The sequence below is a fragment of the Pteropus alecto genome, unplaced genomic scaffold, assembly GCF_000325575.1.
Source record: "Pteropus alecto unplaced genomic scaffold, ASM32557v1 scaffold125, whole genome shotgun sequence".
NCBI lineage: Eukaryota > Metazoa > Chordata > Mammalia > Chiroptera > Pteropodidae > Pteropus > Pteropus alecto.
In genome coordinates, this window is record NW_006436888.1 from 258083 (window position 1) to 276874 (window position 18792).

The 18792-nt window shown below is 52.2% G+C and overlaps 1 protein-coding gene across 1 annotated transcript in view; it reads left to right on the forward strand.

Moving 5' to 3' along the window:
- Position 1: 1 nt before the first annotated feature.
- Positions 2–18792, forward strand: part of IFFO2 (intermediate filament family orphan 2) — a gene marked incomplete at its 5' end in the record, with an annotated part of 41894 nt that continues 23103 nt past the window's right edge. The window contains one exon of the mRNA XM_015591297.2: positions 2–216. Coding sequence (XP_015446783.1) covers positions 2–216 — 215 coding nt within the window. The remainder of the gene's footprint in view (positions 217–18792) is intronic.

Sequence of the window (18792 nt, forward strand, 5' to 3'; positions counted from 1 at the left end):
CCCGCAGCACTACGGCCGCCTGCCCGGGACCATCTGGAGCTACACGCAGGTGCGGCGCACTGGCGGCGGCGGCGTGGAGACCGTGCAGGGCCCCGGCGTGTCATGGGTGCATCCCGACGGCGTGGGCGTGCAGATTGACACCATCACTCCCGAGATCCGGGCGCTCTACAACGTGCTGGCCAAGGTGAAGCGAGAGCGCGACGAGTACAAGCGGAGGTGAGTGGGACCTCGCCCCTCCTCCCACGGCTCCGGGGTTGGGGGCGTCTAGGTCGCTGGCTGTGTGTTCGGGAGGGGCGAGTGGCATCCAGCTGGTCCTAGCAGGTGCCTGGAAGCTGTGTTAGCAGAACGCCCTACGATTCCTTGGAAAACTTAGTTATCTAGTTCCGAGAATGGGGACGAGCGCTGGCCATGCCGTACACCTCCGAGCCATCATTAGACCAGGCACATTGTTTTCTTGGTGAAAAAAAATCAGTGTTTTATGTGATCTCGTTTAATATTCGTGGCAACATGGAATGTAAGACATTCCTATTTTTATTTTGTAGATAAGGAAACTGAGGCTCGGAGATGCAAGAGACTTACCTAACTAAGGTGGCTTGGTTAAAAAATGATGAAGCCAGAATTTGAACTAATGATTTTAACACATCTCGGCTAGTCTCTCTCACAGCTTAGGTATTTTCCCAAGGATGTAGGAGGTCAGCTCTCCTCCCTTCATGGGTGAAAAGAAACTCTTAATTAACCCACTGGCCTTTTGTTCTTTGAATTAAATGAGATCATGTATTTCAAAGTGGACGGATCTGTCCCTACTCGCTGGGGCTAGGGTCTACCTTCTTCCAGCTCTATAAGATCCAGCTGGTTGAGCTGGATAACCAGACCAACAACAGAGTGGCCACAAGCTTTTAAAAATACCTCCCTTTACTCCTCTACCCTCCCTCCTTTGTCATGGGTTATGGGGTCCCAACAAACTCAGCCCTAAAGGTCCACAGGAGGGGATAACCTTGGACTGGAAGACTGGGCATTGAATGGACCCAGACCACTATCTCTGGCTAGAGTGCAGGGCATACTGCCTACAGAACTGGCCAGCACATTTCTGTCCAGCCCAGATTCCCCAGGTAGGAAACTGACATTGTTTCCTGTCTACCACCTGGCTGATAGTACTGTCTGCTCAGCTTTCCGATAAGAGGCGAGGGGTCTCTCTGTAGCATCTCAGACCTGGGTGGGTGTGGGGCCCTCTACTGTCCCAGCATGGGCAACTCTGCATTGGGAGCCTTGGGTCTGAACTCCAGGGCTTGGAGGATGTGCTGAGAAGAGTCTTTCCTTCCACTTCCGAGTCCTGGTGCTCACATGAGCACAGAAGTCTGCCCAGGGAGCTGGGCATGGGTCTCCCTCCTTCTCCTCCACTGGGCAGGATTCAGATGCCAGCTCTATCACCTGCCAGTGAGATTGTTGAACCACTTGGAAGCCTGTTTGCTCATCAAAAAAAATGGAATAATGAAATCCACCCACGGTTGCATGAGTAGAGTGTAGGACAGTGATACCTTTCAGAAGGTATAAAGCAATCAAGTTGATGTTATTAAAGATGGTGTGCTCTTTGTCAAGGTATCAAGGAGCAGATGCCTGGAGTCTTAGGTCTCTCTGATGGAGGGCCTGGTTTTCTGGGGTGGGTCTTACACCCCGCTGTACACCAGCTACTTTCCTGGGCCGGTTGTCTCTCTTGAGGACTTGAGAATGGCCTAGTGCCTTGCCGTGGGGAGGCCACCTCGCTGCCCATCGTGGGCAGCTTCGTTGGGGTGGGGTAGGGAAACAGGCACTTGCTCTTGGTGGTGAAACGTGGAGGGATGGGCTTTCTGTCTGTCACTGTTGATTGTGTCCTCATGCCTCAGGCTTGTATTGTGTTTATTTTATTGTGTGTTCTTTGCACCTGGCTACTAAGGAGATGGAAAAACCATGCCCAGTCTTAGAGGGAGGCAGGTTGGTGTTGAGCAATGCTCTGTTTAAATTGTACCCAGGGTGTGGGGTGTGATGTCAGCTTCTGGCGCTGGCCTGGAATGAGATGGGAGCTGCTGAGACAGGTGGAGTGCGGGTGTCTCTTCCCGCCCTCTGAAGTGTGTGTACACCTTTTCTTCCTCCATTTCTTCTCTTTTTTTCTTTTCTTTTTTCTTTTCTTTTCTTTTTCTTTTCTTTTTTTTTCTTTTTAAAGAAATCCCTTTAACATTTCCTATAAAGAAATCCCTGGTGGGGAGATGCATCTTTTTTGACATTGATTCAGGGCTCAAGTTAGATTTTTCCAAAGCAAGTACACTTTCTTCCTTGGGCCTCAGTCTCTTGATCTGTAAAGGGAGAGGTAGGCGGGCTAGCAGCATGCTCTTGGAAGCTCCAGGCTTCCTCAGCGATGCCTCGGGAGTTCCTTGAATATTAAATAAAATTTTATATTTAAAAATATGTTAAGATGTTAATATGGTCGTAAAAATGTGCTCGCTCACTTTTAAGTTCTTAATGTTAACTCACGGAAGTCTACTTACACATTAGCTTGTTCGTAGTCGGGCTCGAGTTCGTCTCCCTCCTGCCTTCTCTAGTTGTTGGAAGAGTATTCTGAGATTACAAAGCAAACTGCTAAAAACTATCCCCATTTGTAGCTACTAATCTGTGTGAGTCAGGATTTTCTTGAAACTCTGCTGCCAAAACTGGAGATAGAATTAAACGGAATGTGGAACTGTCATCCATGATCCCAGTTCTAAATATTAATGGATCAAAATAGTCTCATCAACCTCAGTGATTGAATTTGCAATAAGTAACTGTTATATATTTGAACATACAATGTAAATTTACATAAGTAACTTTCTGGTTTTACCTGGTTCTATTTTCGGGTTTCTTATAAGAATTTTCTTTTGGGAGGAGGTGGGCATAGGATCAACTTTTAAAGAAGTTTAAAAACCACTGGGCTAGATGATCTCAAAGGGTCTTTCTAGCCTTGACGTATGTAAAACTGCATTTGAGCTCCCAGACTACTTCTGATCTCCTGTCCGTAAGAGAAGTCATAGTCTGAGGCATGAGGCTGAGGAGTTTGCCTGGGTTGTTGGCCACCGAAGAAGGCTCAAGTCCTTCTAGGGTATCTAGCATGGAACCCCAAGCAGTGAGCAGTGGAAAGAGCCTGTGACAGGGAAGGAAAAGTTCCGGGGTTTCTCCCGATTCACCCAGAGGAACTCACAGCTCAGAGACCCCCAACTTGCTTCCCCAAAGGGCAACCTTGGTTGTGTAGCTCAGTGTTCTCCAATTTGGAGGCCTTTGGGGTTCCACCTCCATAACTTGTGCCCATATCCATGTACCATCATTACTTGTATTATTTCTTATGTAAGGTATTTTTAACAGCTTTATTGAGGTATAATTTGTATGTCATAAACCCTCTCATTTTAAACATATGATTTAATGATTTTTAGTAAATCTACAGAGTTGTGCAACCATTACCACAATCCAGTTTTAGAATGCTTGCATCACCCCATAAAGATTCTTCATGCCCATTTGCAGTTAATCCCCGTTCCCACTCCAGCCCAGGCAACCACTGATTTGCTTTCTGTTTCTCTAGATTTCCCTTTTCTGTACGTTTCATACGAATGGAATCATGTAGTACGTAGTCTTTCGTGTCTGGTTTCTTTCACTTCAAGAGTGTTTTTGAGGTTCATTCATGCTGTAGCTGAATTCCTTTATGTTGCTGAATAATATTCCACTGTATGGATAGATCACGTTTGGTTTATCCATTCACCTACGTAGTCAGTAAAATTTAAATTTAAAAAGTCAAATCAACTGCTGTGTACCACTTTACATCATGTCGTGTACCATCAATGGTGTAGGAATCATGCTTTGGGGACACCAACCCAAACCAGCTTCCCCTGGCCTGGGGTCCCCAGCCCTGGCTCTCTTCACTACTGCTCTGGTTTTGCCTTGCTCCAACCTCCTCTGAGCTCTTTCGTGGGAGTGGGTAGGGGGTGGGTGGGGAATGTGATTACCGAAACTGTAATACCGACAAGGTTGTCAAGCGTCGATTTGGAAACCAAAACAAATATCTCTGCCCTGTCACCACCCAGTGCCACCAAAATATCCTGTTCTGAGTTTGCAAGCTGGGGGCTTTTCCCTGGGAGATTTCTGCTGAATCTCTCTGAACTTTAAACAAGTGGAGAGTTTCTCTGAACTGGCGTCCGAGAAGCATCCAAAAGACCCAGATTCCAGATCTGGCTCCACCACTAGGCAATGTGTGACCTCAGGCCAGTTTCTGCTCTCTGAGGTCTTTCACCTTTACATAAGGGGGCCCCTTAGGGGATCCGCCCAGCTCGCTCTACGCTTCGGGTCTGTGACTTGCAGGGGCCCAGGTGAGGGCCGTGCTTTCTGCCTCCCGGGGTGATAGTCTGGGCCTCCCCTTCTCATGTCCCAGGCCCAGTGTGCTTTGGAACCGGGTGGTTTTGTGTCCTCCCCCTGTAGGTTGCCAAGTGTCCCTACCCCCTACTCAAGTCAGCATGAAGGGCTTAGTGTATTTTTTCACTAGTATCTGGGGTGATTGGAGCTTTGTTTGACAACTAGGAGGGACCACGGTGATCATTTAGCCTGGTGGTTTTCAAGTAGGCCCTTCAGAGCCCTGGATTCCAGAGCAGGGTGCCATGGGGTGATTCTGGGGACAGTGGGAGGCTGAACACCTGAGATTTAGCCCATGTCAACCACAGCAGCTCCATTTTCATGACTCTCAGATTGATATTCTGAGGACAGTTCAATTCGAAAAGAAAGTTCCGCATTTAAGAAAAACAAATAATGAAAGAAATCATTGATTCAGCTGAGATGGGGAAACTGAGGCCGGTGGGGCGGGGAGCTGACCCACAAAGCCTAATGAGAGCTTTCATCACTTCGAAGTGATGCCCACATCATCTGCCTGAGGTCAGGGCTTGGTAGAGTTATTGCTACCATTTTGTGTGTCTGCCTTTAAGCATTTTTTAAAAAGCCACTTTCAGGGATGGGAGGGACTTTTGTCACAGCTATTTCTGCTCATGATCCGGAAGGGGCTGGGCTGTCAGCCTGAATGGAAGACTCCAAAAAGGGATGGTGGGCGAGCCAGCTGGAGTGACCTTTACTTTTTCCCATCACACCCTTAAGCAGGGTCCTGACTCTGACACTGTGTGACTCTGGACAATCGCTTGGCCTCTCTGAGCTGCCTGAGCCACTGCTTTCTGTAAAAGGAGAATAATGTTGCTCCCCTAGGGATTGGGAAGGAATGAATGAACTCGCGTGTTAAGGCACCTGGTCCTTGGTAGGTCCCTGCTCTATCCCCGCCCAGCCTCCCACCGCCACCCCAGTGTCTAGTCCCTTCATTTATAGAGATTTCTCGGCACAGCGCTGGACTGCCCAGCAAGCACATCCATTTTGTGCTACTCTGGAAGGCGCCGAGATGGTGTTGGGGGCGAAGGGGAGAAGGGCTACTTCTTTGTCCAGCATCTAAGGAGGGTGTTCTTCCTACTCTTAGCGGTTGATTTATGCCTCCGGAAATCTCTGGCCACCCCCCACCCCCACCCCCAGCCCTGTCTCCCAACCTCCTTTCAAAGAAACACACAGCTCCGCTCCATCTAGCTTCTCAGTATTCCACAGTCTCCTGGCTGGGCTGGCATTCTCTCTGGGGACAAATTTGGGAGGGATTTTTCAGAACCTTGAGCTAGAGGGAGCGGAATGAGGTCCCAGAAAAGAAAAGGAAGCAGAAGCGGGAGACAGCTGACACCGAGGATTCTTTCTCTCAGGAATGTGAGGCGGGGCTTTTGCTTAGGCCACCGGATGCAAGCCGCCCCAAAAATCTCCAGCACACACACACACTCACACTCAATCACACTCACTCACACTCACTCTCACTCTCAGGCTCTCTCTCCAGGCCCGTGGCCTGCATCCCCGCACGTGTCGGTATTTGAAGGACACAGAAGGGTAGACCCAGAACCTGAAGACACCCTTTGCTGCGAGGCAATGCTTTGACTTCCAGGGGAATTGATTTAAACCGTGGCAGGTATCAGTGATATCGGAGGCTGTGCGCTTTGCATTTGGAATCCTGGCGTTTGATCACATCGCTGAGATGTAGCTTGGCTGGTATTGCGTTTATTCCCCGTGTCATGGATGGCTGAAGGCCTGGGACAGCAAAGGAGGCAGCTGGATCGTCCTCACTGTTGGGATTAGGATGTGTTTCTTTTCCCTGACTTTCTTCCATCGGGCATCCCTGAGCGCCTACTACCTTCCCCATCATGGCACCCTACATACTCCCCCGCCAGTTGTAAGCTCTGCAGGGGGCTGGCTCCAGGTCTGTCTTCTTCATCTTGTACTTGAAGAGCCCGGCCAAGGCCTGGCTAGCATCCTCCCTGAGCAAGTATTTGTGCAGTGAGGGAGGCCCCAGGGGAGCTGGGAGATATAAGGCACAGATGACATGGATGACTGACACGGACTCTATATCTGGGGACTTGCAACCTGTGGAGGGAAGCGTTTGGACTTGGAGTCAGGAGACTGGCCCTCCAGTCTTGACACGTCAGTTCGACAAGTTCGAATGAGCACCTCTTGCCTGCTGCCGGATGCTGGACCGTGAGCATGGGAGTTAAAAGCTGAGGGAGCTCGGGCTAGTCACTGTGCCTCTCTGAGCCTCGGTTTCCTCATCTGGGGAAGGGAGATACTGAACTCAGTGTCCCAAGGTTGTGGAAGGGGTACATGGGCTCATGTGGCTACAGTTCTTTGCAAAGGGTGATGTTCAAAAAGAGTCACACAGCAAGATTTCACAGGGCAGAAGGGTGGGTGCCCGAAGGGGTAGGTGGTACTGGCTTTGTGAAGTGGGCAGAAGTCCAGAACCAGGGTAGAAGCTGGGAGGAGGGTGGTCCATGCCCTTGCTGACAGCATCTGGGGTCTGTGCAGCCTCTGGGCATTGCTGACTGTGAGATACTCAGAAGATTCCAGGCCAGACAGAAGACTGGTGATTTCTGACGGTGCTGCTTGCCTGCCAGGGTAGTCAGTGCCTTCCCATCCTCAGTGAGCACTGGTGCTTGGTTTCCTGGGCGGGATGTGGTTTCTTACTTTAGTTTCTGGTACAAGAGAGGGTAGTTGTCACCCAATGATACATCTGGTAAATGCCTCTGGTTCCCTCAAAGGGCTATGGCCTGACTGAGCCCCCTGGGTGGCGACGTGCAGCAGCAAGAGCCCCGTGGAGTCCAGGTCGTGGTCCTGGCTTGCCTGTGGGGTGACCTGAGCTTCCTGTTGTCCACTTGGGTGGAGACAGTGGGAAGATGGGCTTACTCAGTGCGCTGTGAAGACTCTTCTCTCTAACTTTATCAGAGCGGTCTGAATTCTGCACATGCCATTTAATCTCTTGTACCTTAGTCTGTTGCTCTGTAAAATGGGGGTAAGGTTTCTTATGAGTTCTGCTTCCCAGGGTTGATGAAAAAGATCAGTTGACATCATGGAGTGTGAAAGCAGTTTGAAAAGGTTTAAAAATAAATCGTAATGACTTAACAGCCTATTGATTGAGCACCTACTACGTGCTAAGCTCTGTGATGACTTCTTTAAATAAGAAATTTAATTATTAGAGCAACCCCCAGAGGTGGGAATTGATTATGCCCATTTTACAGGTGATAGGTTCAGAGAAGTGAAGAAATCCGGCCCTGGTCTCACAGTGAGTCCAGTCTGGATCTCCAGACCCCAAGTTCAGTGTTCTTCCCCAGAGGGAGATGCAGGCTGGCCTTGTTCTACATCACCTGAAGGATGGTGAAGGCTAGTCCAGGGTGCAGAGGCAGCCCGAGGCATAGTGTCTCCCCACCACCTGTCACAATATTGCCATGGCGGGTGGCCGAACAGGAGGTGGCTGCTGCCCTGGGAAGACTTCCTGCTGTCACTTTACAGTAATTCTTTATGAAAAGCCAATGAATCACTGGCAATGGTGGACAGATAAGGCTCTCAGGCCACCATACAAGACCATTCAGTCCCCTGGCTCTTTGGCGATGATCCTAATGGGGGTACCACTCTGGATAGCGGGGAGTTCCTGGTCAGCCACAGAGGGTGGTACACCTAGGCGGGTGGGCCTGGAATGGGGATGCGGAGCAGGGAACACATATTACCGGCACTTTCCATGTGATCTGATTTAAACCTCTGGCGAGTCAGCAGAATAGAAACCAAGGTTCAGGAGGAAAAGTAACTTGCCCGAAGTCACAAAGCTGGGGCTGGATGTGGGTCGCATTCTCTAAGTTTGAGCTCCCTTTGTCATGCAGGCACCTAAGCTCTCCTGGGGAGTGACTTAGGTTTCTCACCAACTGAAAAGCAGGAGAGAGCTTCTGACATTCTGGTGGCAGGAGAGAAATTGGCCTCTGCCCTGGCCTCAGCTCCCTAACTTTCACTTCTGTTTGGTGCCGTGAACTTTGCCAGGGTGCCCGGAGCTTGTCACAGTCATCTGTGTCTCTTGCTGGGGAAGATGATCCTGCTGGGTGGGGAGGTCTGAGAAGACAAGTTTCTGTTCCCTTGACAGTGGCTGGGCACCCACCGCACCAGACACAGACCCTTCCCTCAGGAGCTCAGAGTCTGGGGACGCAGGCAAATGTGACGATGCCATGTGACAAATACTTGTTCCAATAGTGCCTGTGCATACTAGGGGCACAATAAACATTTATTTATTGATTTATTAAACAATTATATAACACTTATTCTTTGCCAGGCTCCATTCATAGCAATTTACATTGTATGTCTGTAACCTCATAATAACCCCATGAGTTGGGTACTATTATTAGCCCATTTCAGAGATGCTGAAACTGAGCCACAGAGACAATGAGGGAACTGGGCCAAGACACAACTTGTAAGCAGCAAGCCAAGATTTTAACCTGGGAAATCAGGCTGCAGATCCCACCCAGGAAGGGGCATGCCCGATGCCAGTGGTGTTCATGCTCTGAGCCTCAGAGAAATGGGAGTCATAAATCTGACCTCACGGAGCTGTTTGGAAGATTACACGAAGCGATGCCTGTGGAAGCACTTTATCAACTGTCAAATGCTCTGCAGCGGGGACTAAATGATTGGAAGCCCTGGGCCCTGCCCACGCTGTTGTTTCTTGTCCAACTTCCCATGCAACCTAGGGCTGCTCAAAGCTCCATGAGACGTCCCATCCTCCCCTCGCCTTTATAGTCATACTTCCTCTGGATTCTGAGACAAGCTATGATGGGGTGTTAGACAGAAACCTGCAAAACTAGACAGCTTGGAACAGAGCGCTTGTGTGGAATTTGTAAGCTAGAGAGAGAGGAAGCCGAAGAGTGTTTCCGCTGCTTATCAGCTCCGTGACCTTGAGAGAGTCATTTGCTTCTCTGAGCCATGTTTCCTTATCTGTCAAATGGGGACGTTCTTACTGCATGGACCGCGTGAGAAAGTGAATGGAATGCCTGCTGTGGCGATTATTAAATGAGGCTGGGGGTTCTGGGGAGAGAAGTAGGGGCAGGAATCGGATGGCACTGGGACCCTGGCCTGGGCAGGAGCCCCTCCACGTGGCCGTGCTGGGTGGGGGCTGTCTCCATGCTGTCTCCGAGATGCTTGCTCGGGGCTCTCTGGCCTGTGTGCTCCGACTTCGTATGTGCCGGTTCACACAGCCCCCCTGCTCGTCCACTGTTCTATGGAGAGACGCCCCCGCAGTGGAGACACTGCCTTCCGCCCTCTTAATAGGCCATTTTTATTACTGGGGTTATTTAAGACGGTTCTTGGCTGGCTGCCGCCTGTTCGCTGTCTTGGGGGAGGGGAAGAGCTGCTGGTCCAAGTGGACCTTGTGAAATTCTCAGGCAGACAGGCTCCTCTCTGGGCAGGGTTGGTGTATCTTCCCGGGGCCCGTGGCCTGCTGTGACAATGGGCAGAAGGCCATCTGGGGTGCAGTGGGGAGACTGGGACTGGCTTTGGGAAAAGCTTGTCATAAGGTGAGACCACAAGACCAGAGAGCCTTGGAGCTCTGGGTAGGAGCCTGCTGGGACCCTGTGGTGCCCGAAACCCAGGGATTCTGGAAGGCACCTGAGCCATCTTAGGACCAGTTAAGAAAGGTTTCCTGGAGGAGACATCACCGGAGTTGTGTTTTGAAGGTCCAGTAAGGGTTTAAGAGAAGGGAGAAGCGTGCCTCAGGTAGAGAAAACATCTTGTGCAAAGGCCTGGAGGTGAGATTGCCAAGCGGTGCCTCATCGAGAGCCTGCTCTTCATGCCCACCCCTGAGTCTGGACGCAGACGGAGCCCGGCCTGCCTGCTCTTTCTTCTTCCCCTTCTTGTTCTCCCTCCCTCCTTGTGGCCTTCTTGGCTCTCTTTGTTCTGTTTGCTAACCCACATCCTCTCTCATTTCTCTCTCTCCCTCTTTCTTGTTTTGGGCTCTGCTCCCTATGGCTGGCTTTCTCACCTCCTCCCTGTCCCCCACGTGAGGCAGGGGAGGGCTGCGAGGGGGCCCTATCCCCCACCTCTCTGCCCGATGCCAGGCTTCGGTCAGGGGTTCTTTGTTGGCTGCTGGGGCTTTGTGAGCCTACGTGTGTGTGCGTGCGTGTGAGCACGTGTCTGGGGGCCTCTGTGTATGCCCTGTGTCCTGGCTGAGGACTCTGCCTCTGGTCACCCAGACTATTTGTGCTACCTCTTGTTCATCATGGTGGAGGGCAGGGGAGGCTGCCTGGTGAGAGGGATAGCTGCCAGGTTGTGGAGGTCAATGCTAGTCGTGGGGGAACTTGGTCCCTCATCTCCCATTAAGGTCTGGGCCCAAGATTAGATACAGGTTGGGGAGTGGGGGCTGGGAGGCTAGGCTGCTCACCTTACCTCTTCACCTTACCTCCCCTGGTCTGACCGCCTTACCTGTCCCTTCTCCCTTACACTTTGACTTCCTCTTAACCTCTAGCAGGCCCAAAGGGTTTGAGGTGCTCTCCGAAGTCATTTAACCCAGCGGCCCCCAACCTTTTTGGCACCAGAGACTGGTGCTCCTATGAGAATGTAATGCCTGATGATCTGAGGTGGAGCTGAGGTGGTGATGCTCGCTGTGGCGTGTGGCTGCAGACACAGACGAAGCTTTGCTAGCTTTCCTGCCGCTCACCTCCTGCTGTGCCGCCTGATTCCTAACAGGCCCCTGATGTCCATGGCCCAGGAGTTGGGGACCCCTGGTATGACCCATGAGTTTATACTTGCTTTCTAAGAAAATACTAACATGTAAAACATCAGGACTTATCCAGATTGGGGAAACTGAGGCCCAAGCTCAGCTAGCTAGTGGCAGAGCCAGGATTAACTTGATGCTGAGTTTGGGGACCCCCAGCTCATAGGTGGTTCCTTTCTGTGCCTCACGGCATGATAAATCCATGGAATAAAAAGGAATTGCTTTGCTTGCTCTTCCTTGGGGCACACTGTTGGCCCGTGATCTGGCCTTCATGCGAGTGGAAGCTCCGACTCTGGTGTGAGGCCGCCTGGGCTCGTATGACCACAATACGAACTGTGGGCATGACAACCTTAGCTCACAGGTTGTAATGAGGATTCAGTGAAATGGTGCATGCCTCGTGCTAAGTGGGGTGCTGGCCCTTCAGCTGGTATTGCTCTGTCCCTCCTGCCCAAGCCTGGCCCTCTCCAGCCCCCAGGCCCGTGCAGTGAGAACCACCTACCCCTTCCCCGTTCCGGGTTACAGGCCACCCTTTTGTGTTCAGGGCACTTCCTTTCCTTAGCAGGGCAGTCTACCCCACCAGCGAGGAGGTCACACCTCCTCTCCTCCCCAGCAGACTGTTAGCACAGGGTCACTGGGCGGACAAGACCTAGTCTTTAAGACTGTGTCCAGCAGAGTGTGTCACTTGAGCTTACTTGTTGGAGAGTGGTCTTGAATGGGGGAGTCTGTCCTTGGCCCTGCCTCCTTGTGGGGACGTGGAAGCAGTCTCAGGAGGTCACATCCCTGGCCTGAGATCTCACCGTGAGTCCGAGGCAGAGCTGGGATTCCAGCCTGGGTCTGGCAGACTCTTCTAGAGTACCTCCTGTCACACTGATGGGTTCAGTCTCCCAGGCTGAGAAATGGGCCACACTTTCCTGGCACTGGCCCTGGCCCTTGGGCCGAGATTTGAGAGTTGGAAGTTCAAGTCCTGCCTTGCCCCTCAGCAGGCAGCAGGACAGCTGTTCTTCCTTCTGGACCTCCGTAAGGTGATGGGAAGATGGCTTCCAGGTTCTCGTCCAGCCCACAAACTGCCTCTGTGAGGCCTTGTGGGTGAAATGTTCTCCCAGACCTTGGCAGAGAGGTGATGTTGCAGGCCGTCTTGGCATTGTTTTTCCAGGGTTGACGTCAGGGCAGTTGGTTTAGGGTTTCATCTCTGAGACAAAGGCGGCTTTGTAGCTTCTGCCCAGTTTACGTCCAGGCGCATCACCCCCCAAGGTGGGAATGAGGTGGAAGGGATTGTGGCGCCCAAACACGGGAGGCCTAGAAGGTTTGACTCTTCCTCAGCACCTCCAAGAAGAAAGCAGGATCTCCTAATGCCATGATACTCATCTCACTGTTTCCTGAGAGCGTCCCATGTGACCGATGCAGCTCCAACTTCATGAATGTTTTCTCTAGACATCATGACACTCCTGAGGAGTGGCTGTGGTCATACCCACTGATGAGGACACAGACTCGGCAGCTGATTGTTACTTGTCATTGTCATAGCTAGAAAGTGGCAGAGCTGGCACGTGAATTAGATCTCTCTGGCTTAAAAGATCCCCACAGGCTTCCACCACTTCAGAAATCCGAGGTGCCTTGGGGAGAGGCCAGAGCATGTAAATCTCATGGCTTCAGGGATCCATAGCTTTCATTTCTATTCTTGGGATTCAGAGTTGGGTCGCTGTGCTTGGAGCGTGTGTTGTCTACATAAGCATACATCTGTAGTGCACATGTATGTACCAGTTATGAGAAGAAATTGGACACCGAAAGGTCTGCAGTCATGAGGAAGGGATTCTAGGGAGGCCTTTGAGGTGGGTGTAAGGGGTCATTCCAGGGGTCGCCTAGGACCTTTTGCTCTTTTTCAGGAATTATCTTGCTTGATTATTCACCCATCTGTCCGTCCGTCCATTCATCCACCCATCCACCTGCCCACCCGCCCACCAGTCCGTCCGTCTGTCCATCCATTCATCCATCCATTTATGCATCCGTCATTTTCAGGACCCTCTGTGCTCAGGACTATGCTTGGGCCCTGGTGATGTCGCTGCAAGGACCAGGAAGGCACACTCGTGTCGCTAGGCAGCTTGCCAAATGACCGTTAAATAGGAGCTGGAAGAGGCCTTAGAGATTGTTTCGTTTCTGTCCCAACACACAGGTTTTTTCAGAGGAGCAGTGACTTGCCCAAGTTTACGCAGCTAGCCAAGACTCACGGCCAGATCTGTGGACCCCACCCCTATGTTCTCGCCTCTCTGCTGTGCTAATAGATAGCTCGTCTCCTGGCTGGCAGCCTTTTGCCCAGCCCTTCCCTCCTTGGCTATTTTGATGTATTCTTGGCTTTTCTGGAGTCCTCTGCGGGCTTTGTCCTGAGGGACACTCAGAGATGCTGGCTGGACCAGCACGCAGGACCTAGATTGGGGCTGAGCTTGGCCATGCTCTGCCCTAAGGTGACGCACTTGTCCATTTGGAATGTCAGATTGGCTGGACACCCGAGTGCAGAGACTCTGAGGCCCTGCTTTACTGTTCCTTGTGGACACCAGCTTGCTGTCCTCCGGGGGTCACTAGAGGTCACTTGTTCCTTCCTCACCTTGAGTCTAGGGCCACTTCAGATCCCACTTAAAGATCTTACTACCTCAGAAGGATGTGCCATAGCCTTTCCATAGATATGCCTTCCAGCGTCGTAGCCTTTTCCTTCGGGAAATGCTTCCTGGTCTGTAGCCCTGATCCCCCATGCTGCGTTCCCCCCGTTTAGCCTTCCACACAGTAGGAGCGTGGACGGACATCAGCTGCCTGGTGATGACCCTTCCCAAGTTCTCAAAGAAGCACCGCCCCCGCCACCCCTGAGACTTACTCTCTTCCCGCCTGAATCCCTCTTGACTCACACGCACCGGCTGGGGCATGCTCTGTGTAGAAAGAATCTAGCTGGTCCCTTTAGAATCTAAGTTCCTGGAAGGGAGGCACATTCTGTCTCCTGGAGTCATGGAACCCTCTGAGGCGGAAGTGGCCCTGGAGCCCAGGGATAACCCCTGGCCCATCTTTCCTGATGGAGAAACTGAGGCTCAGAGAGGTTGAGTAGCACGTCTTACAGCCATTCGGCCAGCCTGGTGGAGCTGAGTCTTCTCCTTCACAGGGCAGTGCTGTTTCCAAGGTTTGGCCAGGGACTGGGTTTTCCAGCCTGATAAAGGTGGCTGGTGGCCTCTGGCCTGGCAATCTCCGCCCCAGACAGTGTCCAGGAAGCAAAGCAGCTGGCTCCACCTGGCTCCGCAGGGCTCCCCGGCCCAGAATCAGTGCCGTCCTCTACTGGCCCTCTGGTCGGGCAGATTCCTGGCGGTCCTCAGAGCTGGGCGGCAGCCTCCTCTCCTCCCACATGTCCTTTCTCACCTCGTAGCTGCCCTGACTCCCTTTTGGCCATGGAGTGGCCCCTCACTTCCAAGGGTGGATGACGGGAGGCTTGAGCGTATAATCGTGGGTAAGTGGCCAAGGGGACATTAACTCCTGTGGCTGGGGCAGGAAGGGGTTAAGCAGTTCTGCCTGCTGGGGATGAATTCCCAGCTGGTGTCCTGGCCCCTCAGGCCAACCAGGCCATCTGGCTTGACAGATGCCACATGGAGTTCCATCTGTCCCAAGGCAAAGTCACCAGAAGGAGGCCTTTGTGGGCCTACTTGGGTGGGCATGGACCTGGCTGTCTGTCCCTAGCAGGCAAGGCAATTTGGGGAAGGGCCCTCTACTGGGCAGGCTGCCCTGGGGTGGCTGGCCTATTGTCTCCCAGAGGCAGGAGAAGAGAGAGCTTGAGTTTCTAGGAGTAGCGAGAGCTTCCTTGTGCAATGGGTCTAGGAGGTGCAGGCACAAGCCCAGGGTCACACGGTGAGTCAGTACAGGCAGAGTGGGGCTTGTACCCAGACCCTACTCACTGCTCCACCCACCCCATGGCTCCAGCTCACAAGTTCATTCATCCAATAAATACCAGTTGAGGGCCTACTATGTGCCGGGCACTTGGAGACTCTGATTACCAGACAGCATCCCACTCCTAGTGAGGGGAAGAGGGAGTACAGATGGCGAAGCTTCTGAGGGGAGGAATGGCACACCTCAGCCAAGCCCAGGACCCCGGACCCGGGAACATCACCCTGCCCCCACCTCGCCAAGCAACCGGAAGTGTAGAACTACTTGCTAAGGGGAGCAAAATAATGTTAGATGCTCATTAGTGTTAGTGTTCACCATCTCGTACAAGCCTCAGTGAGGCAGGTATTGTTATTACCTCTATCTTATAGGTGAGGAAACTGAGGCTCACAGAGGTAATGTCACTTACCAGGTCACCAGCTGGGAAGTACTTGAGTCTACCTGTTTGACATCGAAGTGTTTAAGTGATGTCAGAGTGGAGAAGGGGCAGGGCACGGGTGCATCCGTTCCCCCGGGCCGCTCCTTCTCTCCCTGTCTTGGACCATCTTATTTTTGGCTTCTTGCTGAGTCCAGGCAAAGGATCATGTGGCTGGAGGATCAACCTCAGGGAGAAGAGAAGCCCTAATTGGGTTTGTGCTGGTCCCTCGTCAGGGCTGGGGGTTGCTGACTCTCTGCCTCCCCCTGGGCTGGGCACCTGGCAGGATCTGGGCAGCTTGGGGGACTCATCAGGATGATTTCTAGTGTTTGAAGGACTCCCTGCCCATCTGAGAGCCCCAGTGGCTGGCCCAGACCGAGCGGGGACTTCATTTCAGGGGCCACAGCCAGGGCCGAGAGGGGCCTAGCCTGGAAGCACAAGGTGGGGGCCTCTGCCCTTCGCTCTTGGGGGTCATGCAACTTGGAGTCCACCCTGACCCCCAACAGGCTGAGGTACATGCTTCCTGACCTTCTCCCTCCCCTTTTGAGGCCACCTGGCACAGAGAAAGGAGCCCTGGCTTTGGTATTAGAGAGCCCCATGCTCTGATCCAGCATCTGCCATCCCACAAGGAGGCAGGTGAGTCTAGTGGTTCTGAGCTTGGGCTCTGCAGCTGGACTGCCTGGATTCGAGTCCTGGCCCTGCCACTTTCAAGCTCTGTGACTTTGCACAAGTTGCTTCACCTCCCCGGGCCTCAGTTTCCTCGTCTGTAAAATGGGCATGCTGTTAGTACCCATCTCATAAAGTTGTTGTGAGGATTAAATGAGCTAATGCTGCCTAACGCTTTCTAATGTTAACTATTATGATTATGCGGCCCTGACTAGTAACCTCTCCTCCGCAAGCCTCCGTTTCTCCGTCAGCAGAATGGGGGTGAGGAAAAGAGAGGCTCCAATAAAGTACTCTGCCAGGGGCTTTACCGTCACAGAAGGTTCCCTGGGCGTCCACTCCATTTCATTACCCCTCCTCTCTGTAGAGAATTGGTTTTTCTCTCCTCTGAGTTGGGTACCCCAGCTCCATGAATGGGTAGGAGAAACATTTGTATATGTGAGTGCGTATGTTTGTGTGTGTGTATGTGTGTGTGTGCGCATGTGCACTTTCTCTGTAGAGAATTGGCTTTTCTCTCCTCTGAGTCGGGTACCCCAGCTCCATGAATGGGTGGGAGAAACATTTGTGTATGTGAGTGTGTGTGTGTATGTGTGTGTGTGCGCATGTGCACGCGTGCATATGTATGTTGGGGGACACCCCAGCACCTGCCCCACTGGTTCATATCAAATTGAATCTCAGGAGCTGCATGACGACAGGAGGCTGGTATTAAGTAATGAGTCTGTCCCCTTGAGCTGTGTTTAGTCACTAATCCCTCTCTTGGTGCAGGTAATTGCAGTCTAGTTACCTGTCCCAGCTGCGCCTGGAGCCGTCCCAGCCAGTTATGACAATTAGGTTGGTGCACAAATACACGACCCATCCTCAGTTGCACCAACCCATGTGTGATTAATCGGTTTCCTGGGTCCTTGTCACTCTTCCCTCCTTCCTCCCTGGTGATTACTCAGGAATGTCCTCTTTACTGGTGACAGGGTAGCAAGCACATGGGCTCTGGTTCCAGCCCCTGCTCTGCTGCTGACTGTGTGATCTTGGGCATGTCACTTCACCTCTCTGAGTATCAGACATCTCAATTACAAATGGCCTGGACTTCTGAGCTTCCCCTTCTGACATCCTGGGATCCCATGTTCTGTGATTTTTTTTTCCCATAACACATGAAGCCTGACTGTGCTTGCGGATCCTCATTTAATCCAGACAGGGGTCCTTCTTCCTCATTTCACAGATAGGGAGACCGAAACCCAGAGAGTGATTTGCTCGGGGCTGCAGAGCCTTAGTTTAAATCTAGGACGGGGTGCACCAACTCCTGCCAGGTGGGCTTTGCCAGGCTGCCGATAATGAGGAGAACTTGGAAGACAAGGCAGTCCGCCTAGGGTCTCCGGGTGAACAAGTGTGCCCTGAGTGAGTGAGCGAGCGGCGTGGCTTTGATGGAGGGATTAGACTGAGCAGCAGACCCGCAGTGCCTTGCATTTACCTGCGGGCATGGTCACTTGGAATAAACAACAGAGAGATCCAAAGTGCACATTAGGTTTCCAAAATAGCCTTGGGAGTTGCTATTTTTCCTCGAAGCTGTAAACATATATCTGGGTGGGGCCCCTAGCCTCCTGGGCACAGACCCCCTGGGCCTTCTGGTTCTTGGCCTGGGTGCCCAGACCCCCTGCTGGTTTCTGGACTCAAGCAAGAGCTGGAGCCCTGTGGGGCTGTTTGCCGGCTGACACTAGTGATGGGGTTTGGTAGAGGTCTCTGGGGTCTTGAGAGGTCTGGATAGAAAGGCAAAGTCCAGGGATGGAGAGCTATGAGCACCAACCTTCCTGTCGTCTGTCCCACGTGAGGTAAGCCCAGGCATGGAGGTGAGCGAAGATGATCATTGGAGAAGAGGAGCAGAGCTGGCAGGGACTGTGGAGGTTGTCGGGGGAAACTGAGGTTCTTGGGGAGGGCAGACAAGGAGGTCATGTCCAAGGCCACACAGTGAGTCAGTGCTGTACTGACTCTAGACTGGATCTCTTAAGGAAGGCCTTGGAGTTGATACTCAATGGACCCTTTATCCAGCAAACATTTATTTGGTGCTTGTGTACCAGGCTCCATGCTGGAGTAGCAGATGGGAGCCAGAGATGGGCCTGACCTTCCAAGAGCTGAGTTAAGCAGGGAAGACAAACAGGTGAACAGATAACCTTGGTAGCAAGAGATAGAAGAGGGGCACCTGACCTTGACCATGGATTGGGGAAGGCTTCGTGGAAAAGGGTTCTATTAGCTGGGCTTTGAAGTTGGCATAAGATGAGGAGGAGAGACAGAAGTGACAGAGGGGGCATAGAGGATGGAGCTTCTGGGCAGAATTTATAGCACATGCCACCTGGGCTGGAGGTACCGTGGGGGATTCTGTTTTGTCTCACCCCACCCTAGCATGTGGCCATGCTCCAGGGCTCATCGCACACCAGGTGGAAACTTCTACTCTTTCAGATAATAGGTATCGGGTCCCTTTCTCTGGATGAGCCCCATCTCTCAGCCCTCGCTCCTTGGGTAAGGCAGAGTACCACCCCCGAGACAGTGTGGAAGGACAGTGCTCATGGTGGGGTCTTCCTCCACCCAGACCTTTAGACTAATAGGGAAACTGAGACACAAATCAGTGTCGTTGCAGGAGCTGGGATGACGACCCAGGGTCCCTGCTTTTCCTTGGCTCCCTGGGCAGCTCTCT